This window comes from Amphiprion ocellaris, chromosome 1, assembly GCF_022539595.1.
Source record: "Amphiprion ocellaris isolate individual 3 ecotype Okinawa chromosome 1, ASM2253959v1, whole genome shotgun sequence".
NCBI lineage: Eukaryota > Metazoa > Chordata > Actinopteri > Pomacentridae > Amphiprion > Amphiprion ocellaris.
Genome location: NC_072766.1, coordinates 37087748 through 37102176, shown reverse-complemented (window position 1 = coordinate 37102176; position 14429 = coordinate 37087748). Strand labels below are relative to the sequence as shown.

At 35.7% G+C, this 14429-nt stretch overlaps 1 protein-coding gene across 2 annotated transcripts in view; it reads left to right on the top strand.

Annotated features, from left to right (window-relative positions):
• Positions 1-13453: 13453 nt before the first annotated feature.
• LOC111581987 (non-muscle caldesmon-like) overlaps positions 13454-14429 on the top strand; it is a 43808-nt gene continuing 42832 nt past the window's right edge. For both annotated transcript variants that reach the window (XR_008603279.1, XM_035957319.2), the window contains exon 1: positions 13454-13725. Coding sequence is in view for 1 of the 2 variants with exons in the window: in XM_035957319.2 (XP_035813212.2) it covers positions 13481-13725 (245 nt within the window). In the remaining variant the exon portion in view is untranslated. The remainder of the gene's footprint in view (positions 13726-14429) is intronic.

Below are 14429 nucleotides of genomic sequence, written 5' to 3'. Positions count from 1 at the left end.
GCAAAATGTTTGTTTCATTATTTGAAGTGACAAGAGTGGTAAGATTTCCACAATGTGATTAAACTTTGCACATTGTGAGTGATGTCCCCAATCATTTAAAAAAAAGGGTAAATACTGCCAATTTACCTTATATAAATTACAAGTAAAATTACTTTTTTTTTTTTTTAACATTAGTTTAGAACACCTTTGCTTGGTGCCACTGTAGATGACTTTAAAATCGTATATTTATTCCCTAATATGAATTCATAAACTAACACTTAAATGAAAAATAAAGCCTGTGTGATTGCAGTTAAACAAATGACACCAAAATAATAAAACCTGGTAAATTACATATTGGAGAAAATGATCTTAATGTTGCTGTATATCCCTGGCAAAAATATGTGAGCCTCTTGGATAAGAAGGTAATTTAATGTGAAATAAGAGTCGGGTGTTTTCAGTCAGTACAATGACAGGTTTTTTTATTTAAAGGAAAGCACTTTAAAAAAAATTAAAATCTGCAAATAGACAAAATGGTGAAAACCTGGCAGCAAGGGAGCCAGATAAAAATGGAATATTGTAAGACTCAAATTATTTTTAAAAAAGGTGAGAATATGTGCAAATGTAAAATATAGAATGATATTTTTAGCTGGTTTGTACACAGTAGTACAGTAATTTTACTGTTTCACACTAAAAAAACGGTTACTCTTTGTAAAAAATACAGATTTTTCATGTGGACATGTAAAATAAATTGATTTAAAGACAGTAAAAGCTAATATATCTTACTGTATAAAAGAACAAATTACATGGATAAAATACAGAGTTTTGATGTACATGTTATTTACAGGGTTTTTTTTAAACAGAGACCATGTGTATGAAAAGTTTTTTTCTGTGATTTTACTAGATAATATCAACAAAACAGGAAAAATTGGTTTGACAAAAACAAAAAACAAATTAATTTTTTAAAATAATTTTTAATCCTTATGTACATTATTTTTCTTTCAAAAGACAGCAAATATCAGTAAAAATATTATATTTTGGTCATTTAAATACAGCACAAAATATTTCAATTTTGCCATCAAATATAACATAAGAACAAATTACCATTTATTAAAATACTTATGTATAATGTGAATGTTATTTACAGTTTTGTAGTGTTTTTTATGTGAATTAATGAGTTCTTCTATGATTTTACTAGATACAAAACAGGAATTTAAACATAGTCCTAAATATACATATTTTGTTTCAAATAACCACATCTCTGTATGTCAGAATGTGTTTTTACAGATAACACAAAAGTACAGACGATGCAGACTTTTTTCTATAAATTAACAAAAGAAAAATAATGAGGGTGTCAGAAAAGAAGTTGTTGCTCTGAGGAGTCTGAGAGCAGATGGATGAGATGAAGAACATGAGGAGACGATAAAACGTGATGGAAACACAGGAGATGAAGCTGATTCAAACACTATAAATCTGTGTGTACCCAGAAACATTCAAGGCGTGGTCGCTTGAACAGAAACATCAGAGTGAGCTGCTATCTTTGGACCGAAACCTCAGAGATTCTAAATCTGGAAACGGATAAAAACAGTAAAACCAAGCTCCAGGAGATCTGGACCGGATTACAGGTGGACAGAGGATATTGGAGTTGGTTGTGATTGGATTTTTCTGCTCTTTTACAGCTGATCCCTCGCTGTGTTTAATGAATCTGGCCGCTTTCGCTCATGAATGTTTCACAGATGTGTCATGAGCTCGTTATGAGTGAGCAGAGGGAGGCTCACAAACCCTTCTGTCCAATTCTGTGTGAAACTGTTGAGACTAGTTTCATCTTAGTGCAGCTCCAAAGTGCATACAGATGTTTGGTATCTTTGAGAAGATGCAGTAAAAAGCAGAACTGTATGAAATGCAATATTTTTGAAACAATGTCAATCACGTCTTCCAAAGTAAATGTTTATCGCTACTTCCCAACACCAGATAATTCTGCTGGGAAGTTAAAGTCATTCTGAAGAGCCTTTTGAAAGCACAGTGATTCATAAATTATCTTCTGCTGCTGAGGTTTGTTTGATCGACAGCTGAGAGTAAAACTAACCTGTTGCATTTTCCATTAACTAACACAACTCAGAGTTTTTTTGTTCAAGAAACATACTGAGAAAGTTCTGCAGAAGTTAGTAATGTTTTCAGTTTCAAGTTTTCTTTTACTTCCCAAAATTTTCTTTTTTAAAATGAGTGAGTGAAAAAGTTCTAAAAATGTTGTGTTTGGTTGGGATGATGGGGATGGATGTTATTATGACACACTGTGGGACATTGTGGTGACGTTTTATAGATTTAACAATGTGTTCCTTAAACGAAAACATCCTCAGAACACTGCAGTCAAAAGATTCCACTTTGTTAATGTATCACATGAATAAGTTCCTACTCTATACCTCTGTTGTAAAGAATCAGAGAAACAAGAAGTTAAAGGGGCATTTATCTGGACAAAATGTTTAAAAATAATAATTAAAAATTCACTTGAATCATTTAAACGATTTTCAGTTGTTGATGTTTTCAGTTTGATCAGAAGGAGCCATAAGAATTAATTGTCTGCATTAAGGATTTCTATCTACAACAACTTGCTGGCTAACAAAAGCCTTAGGTTGTCCTCCATATTCACCTCATCTGTGAGGCTGTAGATAACTTTTCATGTTATTCATAAACTGCAGATAAAGATGGATGAACTCTTTGGTTTCTTATTTTGAAGCTCCAGCAGTTGCCATGTCTTTAGCGCTTCCTCATTTCCATGGCAAAGAAGTTGGACCTGAGATGATCCATGATCGTCCTCTGATGGCTCCCACCTGTTGCTCAATGCAGCTTAATTATGCAAAACTTTAAGCCTTAATACAATTTAAATGGGTGAGTTATATTGAAATTCACCTCCTTTGCATTTGTCATGATTGAAAAAAATTGCTATAAAAACCAAAACTGTTTTTTGTTCCAGGCTTTGAACAAGTTTATTTCTGCTGTAAAGTTGATCATTTTAACATAAAGGTCTATGGAGATCGACTCGCTTTTGGAGGCAGCCTCTAGTGGACATTAGAGGAACTGCAGGTTTTGGAACTTTACTTCAGTTTTTTGCCCTGAAGTTTGTCGCTTGGTTGGTGCTAAGGAGATCAGAGTAAACAAGATATGTAGCTTTTTATTTGTTTTAGCTAATATTGACCAAATAAAGAGCTGAGTGTTGACTTATGTTGCTTCTGATCCTTTCTTCGAGGTTGGTGAGGCGAAACAGCATCTGCAGGATGACAGAGTTTATCAAAGCTACAGATTAGTTAGTTTTAGTTCCACAGCTGGGATCACTCTGATCCACGGACGCATGGAGACTTTCCAAATCTGACACCAATGAAGCCTCCAGGCTGTCCAGGAACTCTGACAAAGTGGCCAAACTAACTCCAGTTTTTTTTTTTTTGACTTTTTTTGTCCCAAAATTTGATCCACTTGGTTCAGTAACTTTTGGAAAGTCTAGATGAGCCAAAATATTATCTTATTTAAGCCCACTCACCTGTAGTAGTCTGAGCTGCACACTGTTGGAAAACTTTCTCAGCATTTGTATCATTAATTCTAATAATTAAGGCACTCCATTCTTCTTAATACATCCTTTGCATCTGCAGGTTTTAATCTTTGCAGCAACAAATATCCTCTTTGATCAGCAGCAGAACAGCCAGCGCAGGAACTCCAGCCGTTTCCAGACGTACGACTTTGTCTTTCAGGATGTCTTGTTGTCTTTCTGGTCCTTAAGTTTTGACCTTCATTTGAATTAGATCCTCTGGTTGCCATAAATACAGGGCACAACCATCAAATTGCAATTGTGAGTAGCTGCTGAGTTTCCAGAAAATCAGCCTCAGACACGTAAACAAAGCGGCGTCCACAGATGAATACGCAGCTGATTAGGTCAGACTGCGAGTTTCCCTAAATAACCAGGATGATGCAGTTAGGAAATGTGCCTTATTCCAGCCTTCACTTGAGTCAGACTAAAACAGAATGAGTAATGTAAATCTCAGCTTGCCCGTTTTGCTCCAGTATGAACTCTGTCATGTGTGACTCTATTCTCACGAATGCAAAATTAGTGCTGTTGTGGAAGTTCAACAATTTCGAGGTAGACACAAAGAGACACACTGGAGACTCAGGTGATTTAGGTTGTGAGTAAAAGTTTACTGATATCATGAGAAGTGACACCAACAGAGTAGCAGTTCATGCAAGCAATGCCAGCATCAGTTCTGAGGATTCTCTGATCTTCTGGTTTATATTGTAGTTGGGAGGAGACAGATCAAGATGGAGACAACTTGTCTGCTTAGTCATGTCAGAATAGACAATATCTAATCTTCTGCAGCTTCTGCCTATCTAAAGGCCATTATGACCTTAGAAAGAGGAAAGAGTCATTTTTCCTTCACAAGTACCACCCATAGAGCCACAATAATGGAAAATACACCAGATTTCAATAAAGCAGTTGTCTTAACCCTCCTGTTGTCCTCATTTACTGGCACCAAAAAATATTGTTTCCTTGTCTGAAAAAAATCTGCAAAAAAATTCCCCAAATTTCAGAAAATTTGCAAACCTTCAGGAAGAAAATTCCAATAATTCCTTACAAGTTTCCCTTAAAAGTTTAATTTTTTAAAAAAAAAATCCCCCAAATTTGGCAAGAAAATTCTTGTAAATATTTTCAAAAAAAATGAGTAAAAATCTTCCAAAAAATCCTAAAAATATCTAAAATGATTACATATATATCAGTAAAACTTCAAATATTTTCTTTAAGAACATTCACAAAAAACATGTTCAAAGATTTCCCAAAAATGTTGAAAATGTGGACATCAGAAGTTTCCCTGTGAAAATATATTTTTTTCCCACATTTTCAAACTTTAGAACCGGTCAAATTTGACCCGCAGGACGACGTGAGGGTTAAAGGTTAGGGGTCACACCAGTGTTCTGGTTTTTGAGAGCCAATCCATGATTTCTGTGTCAGTACAGTCTTTGATCCACACAGACAGTGGATGTTCATGCAGTTTCATATTAGAGCATTAAATGCATGGTATCAGTATACTGAATCCCAAGTATCACAGTATGTCGCTTCATGTGGAACACAGAAAATCACACGGGGCTTTGCTGGATGTTTCTGAAAGGCTGGGACTTTGCACTTTTTTTGTAAGAGATAGCAGCTAATTATACACCGATCAGCTACATTGATTAAAGCCACCTGTCTAACACTGCAAAGGTCCCCGTAATGTGGTCAAATATGCTCTAAACCATTGGACCTGGAGCAGAAAAACTCTCATGGTGTCCTATGTTCTCTGGGTTGTGCAGTGGGGCTTCTGGGAATTGTTTCCGTTGATGCATGATCAGAATGGAGTCTACGAAAGTTGGAGGTCTTGGGCGATTGTCATGTTCCTCAAGATGTTTCTGATTGTTTGAGGTTTTTGCGATGTGGTGGGGAGCATTTTCCTGTCGGAGTTGGTCAGCGACATTTGGGATTTCCATTTGCACGAAGGAGTGTGTTTGTTCTGGGACAATGTTTATTCGTGTGTCTAGGTCTCATTAAAAGGAATGCCAAAATCCAAGGTTTCCCAGCAGAACACCACATGGTACCAATGTGATCAATGTTATTCACTTCACCTGTCAGTGGTCATGATGTTGTGGCTGATCGGTGTATATTAGACTGTGATTATTCCCGAGGTTTGGGGGAACACAGCACAGGATTTCTGGTGAGTTTGGAACTTGTAGGAACTTTGAAGCTGTGTTTGGGCTCGTAGATACAAGCCTAATCACCTCTAAAGTCCTGCAGCAAATGTTTTACAATTACATCTCTTTTATTGATGAATTATGAAAGTGTGGATGATGGAGAAGGTTGCTTTAGGCACCATTTGTCCACTGTTTGACAGTTTGGTACCAGTTAATCGACCATGCAGCGACAAATTTTGAGCTTCTGTGGATGATATTTGTGTCACGCATCCCTGTGGGTTAAACCACCATCATTCTATTTCCTCTTTTTCCCCTGAGCGAGGCAAAATATTTGGTGTGTTTGCTGTTTCTGTAACAAAAAACAGCATTATTGTGACTCAGCGATGGGAGTGTTTTAGTGTGAGCAGTAGGGAGTAAATATTTCTGGACTGTAAACACATCAGTTAGAGCTCCAGTGTGGCTGGAAACACTCAGATTTAATTGGTGTAAATGAACAAACTGCCCCAAAAACTGTCTTCGATCACAGGTTATGTAAAGTGTGAATATTTTATTGATTAAAAACATGACCAAGTGGCTGATATTTACGATACAAATCAGATATATTTGCGTAAATGTTTAGTTTTTTTTTTTTTATATATATGGTTTGCCTTTTCACAGCAGGACGAGCAGGAAAATAAGCACAAGTAATGAATGTTCTGAATACACAATACCAGGACACTGAAGCAGCTCTATTAATTTTACTATTTACACCCAATTTTTCTTCTAATGTTAAACGTCAATATGTCTTCAGGGGAAAAGCAAATAGTCATGGGTTAGATGGTTAAAAAATGTGGCGGAAAATAGAAATGAATGAATGAATACCAATAGGAGACATTACATTAGTAAATCTGCAGTATTGTCAAGTATACATCATTTTATGTAATATAAATTTATATAATTAAAGTATAAGTGGAAAAACAATATCCTCAGCTGAGGAGGATGCACTGTAAAAAATGTATTTGAGCTGTAGTTAAATCAAAGTGATACCTTGTTGACTTTTGTGGATTTTATCAACTTTAATTGATTCTTTGTGCCTTAAAGTTTGTATTATAGTTTCTACCAAAGTGTGATAACTAGGATTACTGTATACTAGCTGCAAATGTATCTCAAAAGACACAGCCAGAGGACTTTAACTCAAACGAAACCAAATATCTGTTGGGAAACGTGTCACTGCGTTGACTGAGTTGACGTGGCAGTCATTAATCGTTCTGAGGCTGATTTTATGTACATTCAAAACTTCTTTTGCTTTGTTGTTTATGTTTTTGGCTGCTTTTTTCCTGGCATTTATCCCCAGTTATTGTCCTTTTACTATATATATTTAAATGTTGCACATTTTTCATACTTTAATTTCCTAATTATGGCTATTACACTTTGCTCAAAATTTCCTGCTGTAACTTGACCACACTTTTCTGTGAGTTGGATTACACGGTTAAAATAAATAAATCTAAAAGATAAAGGTATGATGAGACTAATGAAAAAATCTTCAACTGGAAAAATGTTCAAATTCAAGTTGACTTTACTTAAAATTAAGTCAATTTGAGAGGACATAATTGATTTAACAAAACAATTTAATACATTTTATTTGTTAACTTTATTTGGATAAACTTCATCCAGTTGTGTGCCAGTTCTTTTAAGGTAATCCTACAATTATATTTTTTTTCAGTGTGACTTTCATAGTCAGTAGTCAATTTCAAAGACACCCGATGAACCATGAAAATGAAAATCAGATGTTTCCAGTTGCTCCAGAAATTTTAATTACTCTGCCAAGGAAACACAGCAGAGTTATGTGACAATTGGCATTGATTTGTCCATCTGTCTGACTGTCTGTTAGCAGCTTAACTCAATAACAGATTAATGGATTTGGATGAAATTTTCAGGGTATATCAGAAAAGATACAAGGACCAACTGATTAGATTTTGGCAGTGATGCAGCTTATAGTCAGGATCTATGGATTTGTTATCAGGACTTATCCGCTGGAAATCATACAAGGAACAATTCATTAAATTGTAGGGGTGTTTCCGAGTCCCATCAATTCCTGCGGCCCGCTACATATTTAGGCCACGTGATTTGGTATCCGTACATAACGTACACATGCATAACACATGCCTGTGCTCAATGCAACGTCAGTTTTTATTAAAGATTTCATCTGTTGGAAATGATACATCAACTGAGCAGCCTTGGCGGAGTACTGCACTCTCTGAGTGCATTTCTTGAAATTCAGTTTAGTGATTTAGTGCAGAGAAGAAAAAAAACTCAAGTTCAGACCTTTTTTTAATCTTTAATAAACTTCATTTTGTGGATGATGCCTTTTCTCTGATCTTTAACTTTCAGATCACATTTTCTGCCACCAAGTCACTCCACAGCTTCATCATTCTTAAGATTTATTGCCGGTCAAAGGTTCGACGTATGAACTCACCATTTCTTCCTCTTTTTCTTTATTCTTTGAGCAAATGAGAAGGTGGAAAATCTCTCTATGTGGTGTATGAAAGAGGTGAAAAGTGACAAAGAACATGAACTGCTTTGGCAGAGACGGAGGTGACCCCTAGTCAAGTCAATGCAAAGCTTGTAAAACCAAACTGACATTTTTGTTCCACCTCATAAGTCACCACAAAGATTTTACCCTGCATCTGGCGAGGTCTTATTTTCCACACTCTTCCTGTGACTAGTTTTACCAATTCACTGATCAGTCCATCAATCAGTGCTGAAACAAAGACTTACTCTGGAGTTGCTCTTTTCTTGGATTAGCTGCCGACTTCTCCTCCCTGACGTCACTCACCTTGAATCCATTCCCTCATCTGTCTGGATCGGCTGCTTTCCTGCTCGTGACGGCGTCTTTACTGGACAGCTGGCAGCATTTAAATCGGAGTTAGAGGCTGAAAGTTGACGGCCGAGCTGCAACCCAAAGGCCTCGAACTCAGACGGAAGTTCTCAGACTGTCTGTTAATCTCTTAAAGAGCGGAAGTTTGACTGTGAAACTCGCTGTGACATTAAAAACAGAGACGACAACCCTGTGAAATGAGTGAAATAATACAGTGAAGCACTTCAACACAGAGTTAATCCAGAGAGCCTGAATGGAAGCAAAGAAAAGTGGGTGAAAGAAGCAGCTGCAGGTTCACATCAGGTGAACTGAGGAGAAACATCTGCTCCAGCTGAAGCTCCAGAAAGAAATTTTAATGAAAAATCAAAGTACAGTCAGCATGTTTGTTGAATATCTACACTATAACCCAGTTTGTGTTGTTACTCTTAATGTATATAAGCCTGAATCAGACTCATGTTGAAACAAAATGAGATCAGTTTCAAATAATTCAAATCAAATCTATTTTATTGTTCCATACACAGTGGTACGATGGGTAGTAAAATGCTGTAAAATGTACCTGATCCAGAGTCTGTGTAGTTGTGGACACTATAATCAGGAAGTTTAAAACAGTATTTACAGCCCAAATATAAAAGATTTACATTTTTTAAATAAAAAGTGGCTGCAGAGTAGAATAAAAATATAAAATGAGTCTTGTGTTGTGATGTGTAAATATGTGAGTGTAGCGTGAGCACATGTGGTCTTGTAAAAATGTGCAAAATAAATCAGCAATGTGTGATTAAATTCCGCAAACCAGAGTGAAAGTAGAGGGTTTTATGCATGTATTGCTTTGTCTGTCACTGTTTTTTAGTCATTACCAATAAGGAGGAATTTTTTTTAAATAAAGTTTTTGTAAAAAGTAAGAAAAAAAGGTGAAAATCAGGGAGCAAGGGGGCAGAAAAAATATTTTAAACATGTCAAAATATAATTATAATAATAATTTAAAAACTATAAAATACAAACAAAAAACCAAACAGCAAATATCTGTAAAATAAATATATTTAAGGAGATTTACATTGTAAATAGTGTAATTTTATGGTCACCAATTATAACAGATTTTCCCCGTTTGTTGTTTATTTGTTTGCTTGTTTACTCACAATAGCTTACACTGTTTGAACAAAAATGCAGTTTTTACCTGTATTTTTTCAAAACTTGCTGTTATTTTACAGATTTTCCCTGCTTTGTTAAAAAACATTTGACAGTTTTTCACTGTACAATGTTTGATTGTAAAATTACACTTTTTTATACTGTATTTAAATTAGATAAAATATATAACTTCATAAATATGCTTTTTTAAAATTACACTTTTTTATACAGTATTTAAATTAGAAAAGAAATATACATAAAATTTTTGAAATATTTGCAATTATTTGAAAGAAAACGTATGTATATTAGATACTGAAAAAGTGGTAATTTTAAAATAATTTTTTCTATTATTTTACAGATTTTTCCACTTTTGTTAATATACAGAGAACTAATGAAATCAAACAAAAATGTATTAATTTGCATCATAAATAAACAGACCAAAACTGTAAATCGAAAATCTGTATTTTTATTCCTTTGCTGTCAGATTTTCACCATTCTTATTTTAAGTCTACATACATATAAAAAACGTCACTGCCTCTCGTAGACATTCCAGTGCATTTTTCAAGTTTAAAAAGATTCCCTTGATCACAATGCAATCTCAGAGGAACAATATTACAAAAAAATCTAAATAAATTGCTCCCCCCCGCCCCCGATGACTCTGACATCAGTGTCTTGTAAAAAAAAAATACCAAGGACCTGCTGTTTGTAGACTTTTTTTGATAATCTGCAGCCTCTAGCAACTTTGGTGACAAATGTGAGGCATTTTGTGAAACTATTTCACAATAAAAGCTTCTGCAATCCATTTCCATCCACTTGTCCAGAGTTGATTCGTTGATTCTCCTCAGCAGCATTTTCCCTCCTCTCGTGGAGATCCTGAAACATTTCCCAGGCCAGATGAGATACGTAACCCCTCCAGCGAGTTCTGGGTCTCCTCCGAGCCTCCTCCCAGTCGAACATGTCTGGAAAGCCTCCATTCTGACATACTGCCATTTGCACAACACCCTGATTACTGCTGACGCTGCACCAGGTTTTATCCTTTAAAGCGAACAGAAGGACGTGTTGGGATTGAATTAGCACTAAATGCAGCTGTGCGGGAGTCGACAGTGAGGCTGAAAATTAAAAACAGGGCTGCTGGAGCCTGTGAATCTCATGTTTGTGAAATAGTTTGAAAGTTGTGTGGAAACAGCAGAGATATAGTTTAATAAAGCAGGGAAAATCTGTAGAATAACAAGAAAATGTTTTTTAAAAATGTTAAAAATTGTTTTTTAAAACTTCATGTTTTACAGTGTAAGCTGCTGTGAAACTGATCAAAGGTTTATTGCTAATGAACTTATTAAAGAAATAAAGGAATGAAGTTAACATTGAACCTGAAGTGTGAGTTTTGTTTTAACTCCAAACTGAAACTCCTCCTTTAGGGTAAAACTGTAGAAAGTGTTGAATCTGGCGTCCATCAGATTCACTCCAAGCTGCTCCAATGCTGTGTTGAGCGCTGTGGGAGTGTTGCCGTGGAAACCGGCCTGTGGAGTGTTTGTGAGTGTTTCAGGCTCCCGGAGGAGAAAAAACACTGAATGCGTGTGTGTGTGTGTGTGTGTGTGTGTGTGTGTGTGTGTGTGTGTGTGTGTGTGTGTGTGTGTGTGTGTGTGTGTGTGTGTGTGTGTGTGTGTGTGTGTGTGAGTAAATCAGTGTTGGCTGGAAATGCCTGAGTGACCTAATGCACATCTGTGTGAGTTGGACTGACAGACGGAGAGTTTTCAAACAGGAAAGTTCCACTGAAAGTTGCAGAAACAGATGGTTAGCTTACTGTCTGAACGCGAGTAAACAAGCAAACAACAAGTAAACAAACAGCCTGCGAGGCCTCCAGCAGCTGCTCCTGTTCTCAGCTGCCATTTCTTATTCATAACCTGCAGAAAGTAACCAGATCCAACACTGGTTCTGAGGCTGCTGTTTGACTTCAACACAACAAAGAGCTTCACATCGGAACTCATTTCAGATCAGTTTTCTGCTGTTTCTGAACACTTTTATGCACTTACACGGTAGTATCTCCACTTTTTCGGTTAGATTTTCATTTTAATTGGTGTGTACCAGATTAGAAAGTCAATGTCACAACAGATTTGACAGAAAGTTTATGCATATTTTTCTTTTACGTGAGCAAAATTAAGCACATTTAAATTAATTTCCACTTTGAAACTGCCTCAAAAATACAGATCCAAACTGTAGAGGATTCAAACAAAACAAATTTGAGGATTTTCTGTGTCGTTACTCTTCTTCTGAATCAGTTTCTGGTCCAAACATGTGAGATGAGATGAACTTTATTGTCTCAAAGATAATTTATCTTGGGTTAAAAGTGCCGGGTGCAGCTGCAGATATGCAACAAATACATAACAAGCACAAAACAACCACACAACCTTACAAAAGGAGTAAGAATACCGTATTGCACAAAACAGAATGATCATATGAGCGTATAGCGCAGGGTAAAACACGAGAAAATAAATAAAACTAAATAATTAGATTAAGATGAGATACGATGAGAAGAGACGAGATAAGATGAGCTAGGATAAGATTAAGATGAGATAAAATGAGATAAGAAGGGATAAGATGAGATAGGATAAAATAAGATTAAGATGAGATAAGATTAAATCAAGATGAGATGAGATAAGATAAGATTAGATAAGATAAGATTAAGATGAGATATGATGAGATAAGATTAATGAGATGAGATAAGATGAGATAGGATAAGACAGGATTAAGATGTGCTGAGCTGAGCTGAGATATATAAATTTAAAACGAGATGAGATAAGATAAAATAAGATTAAGATGAGATGCGATGAGATGAGATAAGATAAAAATAACACTAAGATAAGATGAGATAAGACAAAATAAGATTAAGATGAGTTGAGATGAGATGAGATGAGATAAGATATGATACAATCAGAAAATATAAAACAAGACGTGATGAGATGAAATGAGATGAGGTAAGATAAGATGAAATAAGATTAAGATGAAATTAGATTAAGATAAGATAAGATTAAGATGAGATATGATAAAATAAGATATGACATGAGACAATACGAAAAGAAAAGAAAAGAAAAGAAAAGAAAACTTTATTGATCCTTCACCGGAGAAATTCACAATTTACAGCAGCTGGATGCAGTTGAGGCAGAAAGAAGCATGAGAATTATGAAAAGTACAACAGAGCTAAAACAATAAAGATGTAATAATAAAAAAGGTCATGTACATTATGACATAGTGAAAGTTACACATGGATATGTACAGTTATGACATGATACATTTACATATATACAGGTCAGCATGGAGGATAATGCACCCACAATTCAGTTTTTGCAGTAAGAAATGTTATTGAGGTAAAGACCAGTTGTTAAACATGCTGAGAACAGAAATAAATACTCACCAGTTACCAAAAGTCAGCCTGAATTTTAACATTTAACATTTAACACGGGTGCTGAAAGGAAACATGACGCTTTTTAGGCTCATGAATCACTGAACAGTCACGACTGATTGATAAAATGAATGAAAATTAACATATTTTCATGGAACATGATGAGAATATTCAAAGTTTTCATTCAGAAATAACAACAGAAAGAATCATTTGTGCTGCGCTGTTGAAACGCATCAATAAAATGACTGAAAATAAACAGAGTTACACTCTCTACAGCCTCCTACCGTGACACTTCCCCTCACAAAACACAGAGCACGGCCTTATAATATTGTCACCGAGCCGCCGTTATGATATCATCTTACTCTCCCCCGTGGGAGAGTCACATGACCCCCGTTAGGGTGAGGAGGGGGAGTCAGAGCGCCTCAATGAAAACCACATGGAGGGAGAAGAGAGCTGAACAGGGACAGAAGAAACACAGAGCAGCTGGAGCAAGGACTGCAGAACCAGGACCAGAACCAGGACCAGAACTAGAACCAGAACCAGGATCAGGAACAGGACCAGCAACAGGACCAGCACCAGTGTCAGGAGTAGGAGCAGCTCAGTCCAGAACCATGTCAGAGTCCAGCAGAAGGAGAAGCTCCAGTAGGCAACTTCTGCAGAACCTCATCAGGTGAGAAGTTTTAATACAAAAAAATTTTTTTAAAAACTAAAAAATTTGCAGTCTAAACTCAAAAACAGTGCAGAATTACAGTTTTACAAAATAATTAAACAATATTAAACCAGATGGTGAAGAGAAATCCATTCACTCAGCTGTGCTAAAGTAGAATTTGCTTTATATATAATTATTATGTATAATTAGTTTTATTTCAGTGTTTAAATTTTTATTTTACAGACTCGTGTTGTGTAATGTTTGCTTATGGGGGCAAATATTGAATCATTTGATTGTTATTGAGGTTGTTGGTGTTGGAGTCGACTGCATTCTTTTAAAGATGCAGAATATTAAAAACATCAGTGAATATGATGCAAAAACCCCTGAACATTATAGGCATCATGAAAGCACATTTTATGACAAAACTGTCGTAATAACAGTTTGAAATACGATTTTTAAAATATAATCTCACAAACAGAGCAGAATTACAGCTTAATGCAGCTTTAGCAAAGTAATTAAACAATATTAAACCAGATGCTGAAGCAAAATACATACACTCAGCTGTGCTAAAGTATAATTCGTGTTTTATTTCAGTGTTTAAACTTTTATTATACAGATTTGTGTCGTGCAATGTTCAGTTCAGGGGGCAAATATTTAATAATTTGTTTGTTGTTCTTGGTGCTGGAGTTGAATGCACTATTTTAAAGGTGTTTTAAATGTATTTT